The sequence below is a fragment of the Bombyx mandarina genome, chromosome 01 (assembly GCF_030267445.1).
Source record: "Bombyx mandarina strain Sakado chromosome 01, ASM3026744v2".
NCBI classification, from domain to species: domain Eukaryota; kingdom Metazoa; phylum Arthropoda; class Insecta; order Lepidoptera; family Bombycidae; genus Bombyx; species Bombyx mandarina.
Window position 1 is genome coordinate 4,187,017 of NC_143208.1, and position 18,150 is coordinate 4,205,166.

The 18,150-nt window shown below is 37.5% G+C and overlaps 1 protein-coding gene across 1 annotated transcript in view; it reads left to right on the top strand.

Moving 5' to 3' along the window:
* Window positions 1-18,150, top strand: part of RhoGAP15B (RhoGAP_ARAP and RA_ARAPs domain-containing protein RhoGAP15B) — an 86,266-nt gene that overhangs the window by 12,746 nt on the left and 55,370 nt on the right. The window contains exon 3 of the mRNA XM_028178548.2: window positions 16,505-16,622. Within this exon, the coding sequence (XP_028034349.2) occupies window positions 16,505-16,622 (118 nt within the window). The remainder of the gene's footprint in view (window positions 1-16,504; window positions 16,623-18,150) is intronic.

The following is an 18,150-nucleotide window of genomic DNA, read 5'->3' on the forward strand; positions in this document are numbered from 1 at the left end:
CATACCATGAGCGAGGATGGAAAATGACCTCGTTGGACACGCGGAATACGGTTGCTCGCTTCTTCACTACTGTGTGCGTACACCTTATCATTTTGTTTGTTGTAGCTCTCTTCTACGGTAAAAATTTTTTCATCCGAAAAAAGAATTTCCCGATATTTTCTTCCCGCGTACCGCTTCAACAAAGCGCGGCATCTCTTCAGTCTCAGGTTCATTAGACGAGCATTCAAACGATGTCCTGTTTTTCTTCGATATGCCCGAAGCCCTAAGTCTTCATTTAACACCCTTTTCACCGTGGTTCTGCTTAACCCCATCTGAAGGGCCAGCAGTTTCTGCTTACGTTTGGGATTTCTTTGAATTCGCGCCTTCACAGCTTTTATCACTGCTGGAGTCCTAACAGACCGAGGGCTACCACTTCTTGACCTGTCATCTACACTAGAGTCTTCATTGTATCGTTTGATGGTACGATAAACGAATCTTTTGGTTATATTCAAATTTTTCAGTACGTTAAAAATTTGAATTGGCGCGTAACCGCAACGATGCAACGCAATAACTGCAACACGGTCTTCTTTAAGCGTCCACTCCATATTTAAAAATGAGTAAAATTCTAAAAGTATACATTTTTATTTTCATGAACAATTTGAAATTCGAATTCAGTAAACTTTTTTGTGGCCAGCATTCTAAAAGAAAAGTTTTTACTGTGTGACAATACTTATGACCTGACTAGTTATAATAAAATACAAATTTCAGGACACAGACATTACATGTATGTTTTACTATTTCCTTTTTTGTAAATTTAAAACAAGGAAGGGTGTCTCATTCGGGTAACGTAGTATAATTTTAAATTATTTTTACAGATACGAATGTGTTATTGAATACTGAGACTAAGACGAACTTTTTTATTTACTGACATTGATGGGCAGATGTGTTTACGGCACTTACGTCACTTTAAGCGATTCCTGACGACGTAATGAATTAAATATAACAGTTATTTTACCTTCAAAATTTTACCTTCTGAACGGACCACATAAATACTTTGAGGCAAAAATTGGCGGCACTGTTGTACGAACTCGTGTAGGTTCAAAGTTAGTACACAAGATGGGAATTAAAAAAATTAGTTAAGCAACAAGTATAGGGTGGGAATAATATTGCAGAAATAGAGTGGAAGTCAAAAACGCATGTTCGTATATTATGATTAATATCCAGGCAATGTGTAGATGCCAGAAATATCTGAAAAAGGCAGACATAATATATGTACGCGATGACATAATAATATTATAGTATTCCAATTTTCCGGGGAATCGAAGTGAAGCGAGCTAATGTTTTGCCAGGAGAGCTACATAGCTGTGTATAGGGTGGCTGGGGGTGGTGGGTGGTCCTCGTTGCATACAAGGACTCCTCTCCCCTTCGCTGCTGCGAAATATTTCCAATCCTAGTTTTATTAACTTTGACTTTGCTTTTACAAAGAGCCCTCTGCGAGAAAGTAAACATGTGATCTAAAAGCAATGTAACTAGATTTTAGACGTATGTTTATTTATTTAATGCGAACTACGCAGTGATCTGAGCGAGCTCATAACTTATATCGTATAAAGTGATCAAGTTATGACGTCTATGGCCTTAAAGACACATACAAATTCATAAAGGACGTAGGAAGTTACAGGCTTTTTACTGTGGAAGACTGCCCGAAGCCGGCCTTAAAAAGTATAACCACTTCTCTTCGAGTCGTGTAAATTTCGACCAAGTAACTTTTTACTGTACTAGTTAAGCAGATAAGCTCACGGCCCACCTTTGCTTTGTCGTTACCAGAACTAATAGATATCACAGTATGAATGCCGTCACCTATGGTGAGACATGCGCCAAAGTCTCAATTTTATTGTACGAGGGCGGGATGATAAGTAACTAGCCTCTGCTATTTAAAAAGTTACAATTAAAAAAATAGAAATGTCATTTTTAAATTCGTATCTCTGGCCTCGTGTTATAAATTTGGTGGCGTGAAAATTTTATTGATTTTTTGTCATTTGAAAATATATTTCGCCAAGTGTTTTCAAAATGGATAAAATTTAACAAAGAGCGATGATAAAGTTTCTTCATATGACGGGCATGAAGAGGAAAGATATCTATGACGAGTTAAAGAATGTTTTGGGTGAATGTGCTCCTTCTTATGCCACAGTAAAAAACTGGGTGGATCAATTTAAACGCGGTCGTACATGTGTCCAACATGAAGCCCGCCCCGGACGTCCAAAAAGCGTCACGACTCCGGAAATGGTCGTAAAAGTACATGATATGGTTTTAACAGATCGACGATTGAAGTTATATGCAATAGCTGACACTACAGGTATCTCAAAAGAACGGGTACATCATATCCTAAGTGAGGAATTAAATATGAAAAAGTTATCGGCCCGCACGATCAAAAAAGGAGTCGGGTGCAAAACTCAAAAGAATGTCTGGACCGTTTCAGAGTAATAAAGCCTATTTTTTACGACGATTTGTAACAACAGATGAAACATGGGTTCATTATACACGCCAGAATCAAAAATTCAATCAAAACACTGGACGCAATCGGGATGCCCGGCTTTAAAAAAGCCATGGCTAAAGTCGGCGGGAAAAGTGATGGCTTCCGTCTTTTGGGATGCAGATGGGATCTTGATGATAGATTACCTTCCTAAAGGTCAAACAATTAATGGAGAATACTACGCTAATCTTCTAGATAATCTTAATCAATGTATTCAGCAAAAACGACCAGGTTTGGCGAAAAAAAAAACATCTTCACCAAGACAACGCTAGGGTTGACACATGTGTTAAAGCTATGGCAAAAATCAACGAATTGAAGTGTGATTTGCTGCCCCACCCACCTTATTTACCTGATCTAGCGCCATCAGACTTCCACTTATTCCCTAAGCTCAAAACTTTTTTGGGCGGACAGACATTTGCCACAAATGATGAAGTCATAGCCGCTGTAGAGGAGTATTTTGCAGGCCCCGAAAGAATTCATTTTATGGAAGGCATTACTGCTTTAGAACAAAGATGGAATAAGTGCGTAGAGGTTCACGGAGACTATGTCGAAAAATAAAATTAATTTTATCATGGAAAGTTAAGTGTTTCATTACTATTATTATATATATACATACTGATTACTTCACGAGAGAAATTGGCATAATGGTGGTATCTACCCGTTCGACTTTATAATATAATACGCCCTACTACAATTGAAGGAAGTTTGGCGTTCGCAGTATGCCATATTCAAAGAACGCTGCTGTGTATTCTCTGGTGAACCCTTAGTCGCCTTTTACGACAACCACGGGAAGAGCCGACCTGTCTCAGTGTATACTTCAGTGTTTTATAACACTTTTTTCAACTTGTTATATAGTGTAGAAATACTTTATTTTAAATTTTAATAGGGAAAAAAGTCAATTAAAGAGTACCCCTCCCACAGCCGGGTCGAAGGAAGAGGATCGAAGTAGGTTGCGTTTGATGGGTTCTCCGAGACGGCATGTGGAACTTTATCCCATTAAAAACGTATGCTGTCCTTTATTGTGTCATTAGAAATAAAATGATAGCGTGATTTGCATTGACTACACGATTGCAGATTATAGCCGGGTTATGGGATAACCAGTGGGCCTCACCCCGTAGTTTGACCCTCAATCCGATTCTTGAAACATCTCGGTATGCCTAGTAGTTTTGAGAACGTAATTGATCAAATATCGATCAGAACTATACGAGATGAATGGCAAAGTAAGGCCTATATCCCTCCGGCGGATTTAAAATAGATATATCCTGTCTTATCGACCCCCTGGAAGCTTCAACATCCACGAGAGGTTTTATACCCATCAGAAAGCAAAATGATGAAGTTCCATTCCAAGGCCGAGTATTTAGTATAAGGCAGCGCTCACAGGGAAACATTGTACCGTGCGCTTACCAGTGTGTGATTCGTAAGATGATCTGAAGATCCACATCCATCTATCCCATTCAGTGCGTGCCCTACTTACGTGTGGGCAACTACAAAGTCTTGAGTACTCAGGTCCTAGTTTCATCGAAGAGGCTACCATGGTACTGGAGTTTCCTTTACAAGACAGAACGACGTGAGGGCATTGGAACTCAATAGATTCCTACACTATCGGCACGCTATGATGGCCGTTTTGACATATTACAATAGTGATGTAAAATTTCGTTTTAATCTCGAAAAAAATATAATGAAATCTATAAAGTTTTTATTGCAAGTAGTAACTAATTAAGAAGGTTTAATTAAACAAAAATATAAATGCTTACTTAATAAAGGGTGATTTTTTAGTAGATATAGGAAATGATTTAAAAAAAAACATATAAAATTTTGAAAAAATCATGAAATCTTTATTTGAATCGATAGTACGGTTCGTATAATTTAATGTTTGTAGATTATTTCATGAAATTGTTGACCACGGCTGCGCCTCAAACGGTCCATCCGCTTAGTCCATACTCTTTCCAACATTTCGGCTGATTTCTCACGAATAAATGATTCAATGTTGTCTTCCCATGCGTTGATCGAAGCGAGCTTGTCAGCATAGCCCCACAAAAAATAGTCTAAAGGCGTTAAATCGCACGATCTAGGCGACCAATTGACCGGTTCCAAACGTGAAATAAAAAAGTGGATCTTCCGTCAACTTTTCAAGAGCCCATTCACCAAAAATTCTGCGTTGTGGTAGGTCTTTCGGCTTCAATTCTTGCACCAGCTGTATTTTGAAAGGCTTCACACCTAAATCCTTTCACAAAATTTTCCACGTTGTTGAGTAACAGAGGCCCAATTGCTGCGAACGTCGTTGAGTCGATAATTGATGGTCATCGCTAACACTGGCCGATACAGCTGCGGTATTTTCTTCAGTTCGCACTGTACGTAAGCGTGATGGTGGTTTAATGTCCAACAATGTAAATTTGATGCGAAATTTTGTCACAATAGCCCGAATAGCCGCTTCAGTGGGTCGATTAAACTGACCATAAAATGGAAGAACCACGCGAGATGAACTTTCTTAACAGAGCATGCATTTGGTAATCAAATTTAATGAATTATAAGCGTTGTTCGTTTGTAAGACGATTCATGGTTAAATTATATACCAAACTGAAGATGTTTGACAATAACACAAAACACGAAACATGCGTTAGCTTTCAAAATCAGTGTTGCCAAAAAGAAAATAGCTAAAAAATCACCCTTTAACGATCTGAATATTGGAATGAAAATGAATAAACATACTTTATATGCACACAAGAAACAAATTAATATAAAAAGATACCAAAAGAAGGTGTCACAAAAGGCTATATATATATACTCCTATTTTCACTGTCGTCACTGCTATCATCACCTACATTAAGTATAAGTTCGTTTTCTAAAATATTATTTGTTGATATTCACATCTCTTTCATAATCTTCTCTTATTAATTTAACGGTTCTATTCATAAGCTTTTCCCAGTCTCTTTTAGTCACATGTTCACAAGCTTCTTCTAGTATTTTTAGCATTTTTGTTGTGGTAAATGGAGGTTTTGTATTGTGTCTTGCAGCGTGTCCCTTAATTCGAGACGACACCGACTCAATTGCATTATATTCACAATGGTAAAGCGGTAATCGTATAACTCTGTGCCCATGTTCTAACGCTATTTTGTCAATGATGTATCGTATCTTGGTTGATTTGTTTTCTTTTAAAAGACGTACTAATTCCGCTTTTAACATATTTAAGTTTGCCTCTACGCCATTTTTTTGAAGCCATGCGACGGTGTCAGCTTTCTTTTGCGATAGTGCAGGCGACTTGTCACTTTGCATCGAGTGGTATGGGGCGCTGTCCATAATTATAATAGATGGTTCAGGGAGGCTACACAACATTGAAGTAAACCATTTCGTAAACTTTTCTGCTTTCATTTCTTCAAGTCTCCAGTGGTCTTTGAATCAAAAGCTATGAGAGAACCTCTGACAAACCCGTTGATGGTTCCGGCGTGACAAATTATAAATCGCGATCCTTTTCCAACAGGAACTATGGATGTAGATGCTGCAGTGTCATCGATTCAAGAAGGGCTTACAGTATAGTTAGCATTAAGCCATGTTTCATCCAAAAACACAACATTTTACCAATTTTCAATGTCTTTCACTTGCCGTAAAAAAGTATATCTTGCCATTATGATACCAAATCTTTCCGTCAATTTTTTGCGTTTGTTACATTGTTTGTATCGAAATCCCACGGTCTTCAAAATCTTCGTTAAAGAACTTTCCCCACCGAAGAATAATCCAGCTTCCTTCAGTGATTGCACTAACTTTTTTCTTGTTGGATACTCCTCTCGTAAATAGTAGTCGTACACGTGTCTTCGAATGGCATCGGCATCAAAGCTATCGATGCCTACGACTGGTTTTGCTCTTTTTTTTTTTTGGTGTGTGAAGTTTATTTTTTTCTGTGCCAGTCTCGCCATATTTTTCTTTAGTTATTAGTCTAACAGTTCATTATCCAATATTAAGAGCATCAGCTACGCGTTCAACCACTGACGTTATAGGTAAAATTGGCCCTCCGTTTTGAGATTCACGACGGACGATTTATGACGATCGTAATAAATGTATTTTTTTTTAATTTTAATTTCGAAAAGCAGATTCCGTGTTGTTGTGTGGTAAATAAGTACACCAATAATTATAATCTTATAAAAAAAAATGTTCGCGGGACCCTAATACTTTAGAAATCAATGTAATAAGTAAATTTTGTGACTAATTCATTCGATAAATTTTATGACTAACTGCACGTCACTATTGACAATAAAGAACAGTAATTTGCTTCTTCAAATATAATTACTATTAATAAGAAACTTCATGAGTGGACAAACGTCAAAACGGCCATCATAGCGTACCGGTGCAGAAGGGAAGGATTTGAACCTAAGCAAATATTATTGTTATTTGCTCAACTTTATCTCTCGGCCTTCTTGTAAAGTTTCTCCTGCTGTGGTTAATTGCATTAAACAGTGTAGGTATATGGCGAAACCTCTTATAAAATTAGGATTGTTTGGTTTTTTCGTGGATTTCCTTCAAAATAATCCTCACATAAGGTAACTCGTGCATCGTGTCTTGAATTTTCTTCATTCCAATTAATCTGAAAAAAAAAGATTGTTTATTAAAAAAAAGATTAGTTTACCATAAATATTTCTTGTTGTCATGTATTACACACATTTCCCTGGGAGCGGTCAAGTCGCCAGATCATCATCGTTCCGGAAATATCGTATTAGGGCTGTGCCTTTGGTATCAGGGAATTGAACTATTTTGCCTCGATCGTCCAATACCCGCCCACAGGCAAATTGTAAAATAGGGCTAGTAGCTTTATTAATTTGAAGCAACAAACCTGTTGCTAAAAAATGCTATTTATTTTATCATATACTCAGATATTATTATGAGTAACACACATATGGACAGAAACGTCCGGTGCATTCATGTTGACCGATGCACCGGTGTTCGAATCTCAGGCGGGTACCAATTTTTCTAATGAAATACGTACTCAACAAATGTTCACGATTGACTTCCACGTTGAAGGAATAACGTCGTGTAATAAAAATGAAACCTGCAAAATTATAATTTGCGTAATTACTGATGGTAGGACCTCTTGTGAGTCCGCGCGGGTAGGTACCACCGCCCTGCCTATTTCTGCCGTGAAGCAGTTAATGCGTTTCGGTTTGAAGGGTGGGGCTGCCGTTGTAACTGTACTTGAGACCTTAGAACTTATATCTCAAGGTGGGTGGCGCATTTACGTCGTAGATGTCTATGGACTCCAGTAACCACTTAACACCAGGTGGGCTGTGAGCTCGTCCACACTACTAGCAATAAAAAAAAAAATTACAAACATTTTGTTTCTAGTTGTGTGTTTTTGAAAGTTTCTCATGGATTCAGTTTAAAATTCGAAATTATATGATGTCCAATTATAATCATAAGCGTTTCTGAACTCAGCTGACGATTAATTCGACGGAAAAAATATATCGTTTGGACCGCGCTCGAATACGCCATTGTGTACTTTTATACAACATTTCCACAAGGCAACAAGTACGTTTCATTCGACTTGTTGCTCGATCTCTTAAGTTACTTGTTGCTACTATATTCGTACCGTGTCTAGGGATCACCGGGAAATAAACAGAACGTAAAGATGGGGAATGTCTTATCGATTTCGCGGTCACGTGGTGACAGTTCGTTGCCACACTCGTAAATGTAAATGATTTCCAATGTAATACTGTAATACGCGTAATTAATTAACTAATTTCATTTGAAAGTATTAACGGTATGTTCCATTTCTCTAAACCCAAAAAATATTCATCTTGCATTGTATAAATAATGATCTGCTGTCACTAGTGTTCGTTCATCATTGAATCCCTTTGTCAATAGGAGATGACCATAATAATTCAATATTTCAATATAACGTTGAAAAATTCACAAAGGGATCAAACTTTAATACGTTTTAAGCTGCTGAGCCAAAGCGAATTGCGAATTAGTACTGAACAAAATTGATCATGCATAGCGAATAAGCTGCGTCGCGTGTACAAAGGCTAAAAGGTAAAATTATCCAGAGCATCGTGTCATTAATTTCTGAATTCAGAGTAAAATCTTGAGCGTTCTAGAACAAACCAATAGTTTATTATGTTTAAACCAACAAGTTATTTATAAATAATTCTATGACCTGAGTATGTTCTCGTAACGTTACCTTATAATCGTCGCTATTTTCGGATTCCTTCATAAATTTCATATAACTGATAATATGCGTACGTAAAAAATTTAATTCGATTGAAAACTTGAGCTCCATACCCAACATAGAAATTCCCATACATTAAATACAGCGGACTCTGAAGCTTCTGAATAATTTAATTAGTTGCCTTGACTCCGGTGTTAGTCGGGATGCAAGTTGCGCGTTTGCTAGAGTTACTTTTAATTGGCGCACAGCTCCGGTAGCGTGCGTTTTCACGACCTATTTTGTAAAAATAAACCAGCCAAAAGTGCAGAAAACGTATCGAAAAGTTTTAATAAAAATGAGAAAATATAAACTACAATCAACCGGCAGATATATCGAAAGCGAAAGCAGAATGGAAAATTTAAATTTTATTCGCGAAGAAGTTATATGCACCGAATTTGCCAAAAAAAATTAGTCAAAGTGTCAAAATAAAATGTGCACATGCAAAGCATGTAAATAATCTTCAATACCAAAACACAATATAAAATATAACTGTTAAATAACTGCAATGTGCACACATATTATCTACATACAGTGCTTTTAAATATTGGTAATGATATTATCTTAAATCCCTTGTAAATAAATTGTAAACGTATACTTTAAATTATTTTAAGCTAGTTTCACATAATCTCATACAAGAAATAAGAATACTGATCCGGAAACAACCTATAAATTCTAGTACCTAGTTAACATTGTTTTGTAATGGCATCTCGTAAAGTTTTGCGGGACACTATGCCGACATTTAATAGCAACAATATAAGTATATCAGGGATTTACGAGATGGCGTTATAAAAGTGTTGCTGGTGTGTGCATTTTGTTTTGCAGGGATGATAAATAAATAAATCTAAAAACAAACCATGGCTAAATACAAAATGTATCCCAATTGCTAAAACCTTTTTTGAGACGTATACACTGGTATGCCAGACGTAAAGATTTAGGTATTTTCTCTTTTGTGTTGTTAGTATAACATTTTAAAAAGAAGAACTGAACATTCTCAATTATTTTATTGATATCCCGTTAATGGCTACTAAACAAAGACGAAAATAATATAATCTGAGAAACCGAGGATAAAATAGAGGATGATAGATAAAAGAATTGCTCGTTTACACATATTTCATTTCTGTATTCGTTTAACCAAAAAAAGGCATTTATCAAAGCGTTTAGCTTAACATCATAATATGTATGTCACAATACGGCGTGGTAAGCTAACATAATAAAACTTAAGTATAATAAAATTAACGCTTAATTACAAACGTATTACTTATTTACCACGTTACATGCTTTGTTCGGGGCTTCGAAATACAATGATTTCGTTAAAGTGACTCCGCGGTGTTCAGACATACGCAGACACAATAAGAGGTGACATATACATATAGTAGTGTCTAGGTATGGATCCCCTAATTGCATAGCGTCGAGTAATAATTGAAATCGACAGATAGACACGGCCGCATTCCCATCAGGAAACAGTATATTGGTTAATTGAAAAACAATTTAACGTCTTAATAACCTTAGTCTGCATTTTGCATCTTTTTTAGTTGCTCATTGATTCTTATAAACTAATCTCTTTAAAAATTAAGAACTCGAGTTCCAGATAATTTCACAAGAAAGAAGTAATAATTTAATTTTAAGTAAAGTAGAACAGTGAGTGTTTCACTGCGTAAACTGCTTTAGTCTCCCTCTGTTTTGGACTTCATTAAATAGGATTACGTTAAATTTTCTCTCAACTCACAGTACGTTGTTTTGTAATGAACCCTATTTGTATATTTTATTATCCCATATATAAAACATCGTGCGATCTCCAGACATGAATTAGAGAAGCTCATAATTGCGGGTCGCATGAAAGGCAAGCGCGCCGTGGTCCAAACACCAGCCAGAGAGTCGATAAAATGAGATGAAAACTCTTAGAAAATTCAGTTACTATTTGTGCAAAAGAGTAAAAATCTGAAGCCGTAAAAAATTGCAATGTCATTCACCTTATTAACAGTGTTCAGTTATACCGCTGGAACATTAATAATTATTTAACGTGAGAATCGAACTCGACTTCAAACAATAATGCTTATGTTTTATACACGTATTTTAAATTACATGTCTAACTTGTTAGTGTTGGCTGTTTACGCTGAACGCAATAAGTCATTTGCTGTTTTTTGACACGTTCGATGTTGTTTCCGCAACTTATTGCGTAGATTTTTTAACTTGCTCACGGCCCATCTAGTGTTAAATGATTATTAGAGCATAGGCTCCCGTAGTGTCTATAGATACGTTATGTACGTGAATTCTGTTGTGCACCTTAAGTTTGAAGCCTCAATTGTATTATAACGCGGTTGTTCTATCCACAACCGGAACGTCTCGTGGTCAAAATATGCAGGATGGTGCTACCTTTTATTAATTTTTTACCGTTGGAGAATCCGTTTACGAATATCCGATCGAGAGGTTAACCGGGTTAGTCGGACTCCGGCGCCTCAAGAAAATAAGAGGGAGAAGAAGAAGACCGAGGTTTTCTTCCAATTTCTCAGAGGCGTATATGCCTCCCTACCGGCTAGACGAAACCTACGGTACTGCATAGTGCTCACCAAAACACCGCCCATTCGTACCCGTCCTGATGACAGGGCGAGATTTCATCTCCGAGAAAATCCCTAAGGACGTCGTCTCGGGACGCACACCGTGGGTGGCGCACCACGCTGCGCCTCCGCATTTGGCAAAGGTGGTGCTACCCACGCGTGTGAGCTTACAATATGTCCTGTAACAAAGTTGATGCATACAGGATTTCTCATTATTTTTGCGTTTTATTTTAATATTGCCTACTAATATAGACAGTTTCACGATTTACATGATTCACATTTTTGTTTGCCAATTTGATAATAATTCGGTGAGATTAAATGTCAAACATTTTTCAAAATAATCAAAAACTCACGAAATTACAAACCTGTTTTAAAGGCATGACCTGTTCCAGCTTCAATCCATGAACAAAAAAAGAAACCTCGCAATTCATTCTCAAATTTTCACCTGTACAACGCGGACAGAGTCGTTTACCGAATTTTAATTAAAAGTGGAATTGAATAGAAATAGCGTTCTACCGAATTTAAGCCGTGCAACGCCACGTAACTGAAGTCCAATTAATTTGTTGTTCAACTGTGTAGTTGTATGCAACTGGAAAATGCAAATGTGTTTTAAAATTTAGCGCACCAATTTTTTAACTTATTACTCAAATGGACTTAATCGTTCCTCATTCCGGCGGATTGAGTTATTAAGGCAAATTCAAAAGTAAACAATAAACAGAATGAGATACCCACGTGCAAAGAATATTTAAAGCAAAAATGTATTATAGTTGCTTGAACAACTTTTTCTTTTAAATCGAACAATGTAATGATTTTTTTAAGTCCCCTATTGTTCAATATCGTCGCGTCGCACTGTTTTCAGATTGTTGTTTTATTGACTGCTTTCTCACACTCTAAAAAGTACTTAGCGATAAGCAAAAATACTTTGTGAATTCGATACAAGTTTATATTTTGCGAACCCGCGATCTATGTCAGATCCTTGAATCAAATGGGCACTATGAGTAGATTTTATATGAGTATGTTGGTTTTATAAATCACACATACTTTGAAAACATTTGTATGTTTGCGTGTAATTCTAGAAAATGGTGCGCATAATCAAGTATACGTATATCGCCAGGTGCAACGCTACTCTGATGCTGACAAATTAAAGCCAACCCATCTGTTTACTAAACGAAATCCGTTCTCGCAAGTTAACGCTAGGGAAATACGTAAATCCAACATACACACACTGAATAAATTGTCGGTGAATTTTGTAAGTTTCCGTTGAAACTGTCGAATCTAAAACAAATGTTCAGAGACGAAGTTCAACCATTGTTCGTGTAATGAAAACCTCTGTACAGTTAGTTATAGCGGGTCGTGGTAGCGTTGTGGTGGTTCAAGAAGCGTGCCTTTTATTAGTTAAACTACTCACCGGAGTAAACTAGTCTGCTTGCAATGGTATCATCTACTTCATAGATTTTTTAATTGCTTAGATGAATGGACGAGCTCACAGCCCACCACTGCGGTCATCCACAGTGCGTTTCCAGAGGTCTTTTTTGCCACATACCATCCGGCTATGGAATGAGCTCCCCTCCACGGTGTTTCCCGAGCGCTATGACATGTCCTTCTTCAAACGAGGCTTGTGGAGAGTATTAAACGGTAGGCAGCGGCTTGGCTCTGCCCCTGGCATTGCTGAAGTCCATGGGCGACGGTAACCACTCACCATCAGGTGGGCCGTATGCTCGTCTGCCTACAAGTACAATAAAAAAAAAAGAAAAAAAACCTGGTGTTAAGTGGTTACTGGAGCCCATAGACATCTATACGTAAATGAGCCACCCACCTTGAGATATAAGTTCTAAGGTTTCAAGTATAGTTACAACGGCTGCCCCACCATTCAAACCGAAACGCATTACTGCTTCACGGCAGAAATAGGCAGGGTGGTGGCGACCTACCTGCGCGCACTCACAAGAGGTCCTTCCACCAATTATTTTTTCCACCAGATTTTCCACAAACATTTTTTTTGACACATGGCTGCGTCAGATTTACTTTCCCGCAACAACGCTGAAACTGAATATTTATGTTTATGCGCATGCGAATGAAGGCGCACCGTCCGTGATCGGTTTTTTTAATTTGCATTTTAAGCATTCAAGCGACAGAGTAGAACAGTGATGAGGGTGACTCATCGCTATCCTACTCACTCTTTCGATGTATAGTTAGTTCCCTTCTCTAGATACCAATAAATTATTTTCATATCATGTTATAACGAAGTAGTAGACTTAGTGGCTATGAATGATATCAGTACGTTACAGGTCTTTTTTTTTTTTTTTCGCCACTTTTATGACCGGCTATTTATTCATACTTTTGTAGTGTAATAGTAACTATAACAAAAAAGTAAATAGCATATAAGTTCATAGCACATAAGCAAATTCATATTTCATTTCATTCGCGTTAACAATTTCACAATATTTCGACCTTTTAATTTAGAAATAAGACATAATTTAATTTGGCTGGAGCGAATGACGCGCAAAAGGAATTTGATCTAATATGCAATTTTGATTTAGTCTGGCTCTTAGTAATTCGAGGAGCGGAGTGCAAAAAGCTTAGTCTATAATATATTTTCTTTGTGTAGTTAATTAACTTGAAAACAGACCCAAGATGCGATAGAACGTAAGATTAATGTTATAAGCCTCTAAGTAATATTCTCCTCCTATTGCTTTCCTACAATGTTTTATAATTTATAACGTGAATAACCAAACATCGCAGAAAGTAGCCGCGGACACTTCGACCAGGCGACCATCTCTTCTGCGTCACCGTTTTTGACCAAACGGCATCCGAGATATCGTTTTGGTCCCGGGTCTCGCTGCAAACTTTTTAGTATTACCAATTGCTGATACATCACCAAAAATTTTTTGGAATGCATTATTTAATTTTGAATTTCTCTAAAACAATAGCACTAAGGAAATATAGTAAATATCTAGACAGTATTTTTTTTTGTCGTAAAAATAGGGATCAATGAATAAATAATCATGCTACTTAAGTATTTAACTTAATATTATGTTTAAATTTTGTAAATAAATGGAGTTATAAATTTCAATATTAAACACAAATGTAACTAGTCTGGCCATAAATTCTGTTACATTAAAACTTTTCTTTTTTTTTTCAAATTTTTAACTATTTTAATTTGGAACATGTATATTATTTTAAAAACTTCTTTAGATTTTGGGCCATTTCACATAGTTTTTCGTGTTCATTATCAAATTACAATGAATTATGGAATGGGGTGTTAAAGAAAATAGTATCGCAGTGATCGCCTTGCACAAAGTGAGTGTGGAGCCGTCGGTCATATTCTAGACAATTCAAAAGCTTGTTATCAGCCGTATGTTCCTATATCGTACCATCATAAAATACAACAACACTTAGTCTGTCGAAGACCAGAAAAGATCGGGGCGGCCGGGTGCTGTCAGAACTAAAAAGGCTGTTAGTGCTGTTAAAGCCAGAATTCGTCAAAACCCCATCAGGAAGCAAAAAATCTTATCGGAAGAATTGAAGATTCCCGCTAGGACTCTGTCGCGTTTTATAAAACAAGACCTGAAGCTTGGTGCTTATCGTCGATATACAGGAAATGTCCTAAACAAATCTTTTCAATTAAAGAGAGTGGATCAATCAAAACTTCTGTCGTGATACGCAGGTGAAAGAAACAGAAATATCCTGTTTACCGATAAAAAAAATTTCACGATTGAAGAACACCACAATAAGCAAAATGATAAAGTGTACGCTCATAGTTCTAAAGGAGCTGCTCAAGTGGTCGGAAACGTACAACGTGGTCATCATCCTGCGTCAGTGATGGTTTGGTGGGCAGTGTCTTATCAAGGATTCACAAAACTAGTGATACAGGAGTGAAAACTTCAGCCAAAGTGTATCAAGATAAAATCTTAGATCATGTTATGAAACCTCTCAGCAATACACTTTTTAAAAATATACAGTGGACTTTCCAGCAGGCTTCTGCACCTGGTTACAAGGCACGAACAACCCAAGCCTGGCTTGAAACCAAAATTCAGGGCTTTATAAGAGCTGAAGACTGACCCTCATCTATCCCGGACTTCAACCCTTTAGACTTCATTATGGACTGAATTATGGTCAGCTATAGTGGACATGGCCTGCTCTCAGTTCTGTTCTTAAAAATCTTTGGAGCAAGCAGTGGCGAAATTTTCCTTGGAAACAGGGCGTAAATCCATAGATTCGTGGCTAAACAGATTAAAAGACTCAAAAAAGCAAAAGAGCTTATTCAGCGTGTTCTAGCGGACATAGAACAACAACTAAACTGTTGTTCAGAAACCATAATACGCAGTTTTTTTCTTACCTATTCGCTGACAGCCTAACTGGCTATTCCAGCTAAATAGGCAGAGTGTACGAGCAATATTGGCGGCCAAAAACAAAGATGTCGATGATTTCAATGCGACCAGCAGAACTTTCTTCCAGAAGAGTTGTTTTCTGACAAATCAGTTAACGCAGTCCTAAATTAGGATGACGTAGTAAACTATCCCACAGAGTTTTGAATCTCCTGAATTTACCTGCACTACTACTACCTCACAAATTACAATTAAAAGTAGGATCAGTTTTGGTTATATTGCGTAACATTAATCACCCTCGACTGTGGAATAAATGGAACGAGACTGGCTGTGAAAAAACTAATGAGTAATGTCATCGAGGACAAGATCTTCAAGACAAAATACAAAGGAGATGTCTTGATTCCGCGTATACCATTACCGACAATTCTAACATATTTGTTATTTGATTTTAAGCGTCTGCAATTTCCCGTGCATCTGGCCTTTGCGATGACCATATATAAATCGCAAGACCAGTCGTTACTCGTTTGCGGAATCAACTTGAAATTTCCTTATTTCGCCCATGGGCAATTAATTATATGTCGCATGTTCTCGACTCGGAGTTCATCTTTATATAATTATAAAAAAAAGATAAAAAAGAAGCTTTAAATTTGTTAAGTGTATACCTAACTGTGTTGCATTTAATAATGTAGATAAAAGAATTATATTAATTTTATACACACCACATTTTATTCAAAACATGTGGTTGATATGAAGTTCACCGGGTTATCTAGTACATAATACATTAAATGTTATTTTTGTAGTATTCAACATCTTCGTCGGGATGGTTTAGGTTAAATTATGTTTTTAGACTACAGATCTAATCCAAGTTCATTGATTAATTATATTAACTTACTAGAAATAAACAGTGTATGCTTGTCTACAGGAAGGGGTATCCGGAGAATGGCGTGGCGCTTGGCTGATACTTGTACGACGTGTCTTAGTCTACACGACCAAAGACTCTAATGTATGCACCGTAGATCTTAGGAAGACAAGATGTGTCGGTAAGTGCGTATATACAATACTGAACTTACAAGATTTTGAAACAAAATACGGAACAACGAAAACACATGACATTCCTCGTGCTATTCTTTCCGAAGCAGACCAAGTAATTATGACTAGACATAAAGGATAATACCTACATACACCTACCAAGCTTCATCTCTGCACTGTTGACGTTAGACTGTTAGAGAATGCCTATGGCATTAAGTCCGCCTTTATACTTTCTAGTATAGAAGAAGAAGTTATAAATAAAATAAAAAATAAAAACAATATACGAAATGCTTGCAAAGTTAATACGAAACTTCGAAATAGAAAATGGAAAACTAAGTCCGATCGCGTCGTTGTTCTAGTACTCCCTGTTCCTGCAATGGTGTCCCTGACCACTATACCGCGGGTCTGAGATAGGTTCCCGCTTGGAATCAGTATATTTAATTCAAATATATCATATTTGGCGTCTGAGTGTAATGTTCCTTGTCATATGCGTGTGTTTGTGTATAATGCAAAAGAAAAACCCTAACATTAAGTATTATAAATTGTAATCAATTCGAATTATTATGAGTATACTCGTAACTAATTAATTATCTACGACTATTTGAGGATACCTCAATATTTTTTTTAACAATTTTTATTAAGTTATTAAAATTTATTAAAACCAATATTTTAAAAAAGTATATAAAATATAAAAAATATAAAAAAGTATCTAAAAGAAGTCTTGCAGACGAGTCATTATACCTGATACTTCCAGAATCAACATCGACAATATTAACCAATTTCCATATTTTGGGGGTGGGTGGAAGAAAAGGGGACAAGTGAGTGTAGTCCCACGGGCAGGTTTGATTAAATGAAAACGACATTGGACTCCAACGTCCTAAGTGTCGCTATGTACTGCGCGAAGACAGGAATGAATGGAGGAACATAGTCCGAATAAAAGTGCTCTCTGACAATATCTCGCAGCTGCCGAGCCTTGAGACGCTCAGTCACCAGGAGTGCCCATGGCCGTATTTTCTTGTGGACTTTTTTGTATAGGCGATCCCAGCGGTCCTGGTCGAGAATCTTCAGGAGCGTTTTCATGCTCTGAGACTTGGCCTCCCTGATGGTCAGCCTCAGGGCGTCCTGCTTCTGACGGCAGTTTGTGTATAAATACAGCCAGGTCGCCGTCTCGGCGAAGGCCACATAGCGAAGGTGGCGGGGTGGTGCCGGGCGCTTCGGCGTGCTCTTTCCTCTCGAAGGAGCGTAATCTTATGTATCCACCAGTGCGCCCTGCCATGCGAAGCTTGACTGTCTACCCGGGCCATCGTGATTTCGAAGACGCGAAGCATAGTGCCCCGGGACCAGTTGGCCTACGATTCTACGTTCACGAGACGCGCGAGTATCGGCGCCCACGCGGCCATCGTCGACGTCCCTACTACGAGCACCTTGCACAGGTGCCTCAGTGCTCATCGCAGAAATGATTGGGGAGTACTATCCATCAGACGGTTGACCGGTATTCCGACAGAGTACGCACTAACGACTGCACTCCCTGCAGCCACT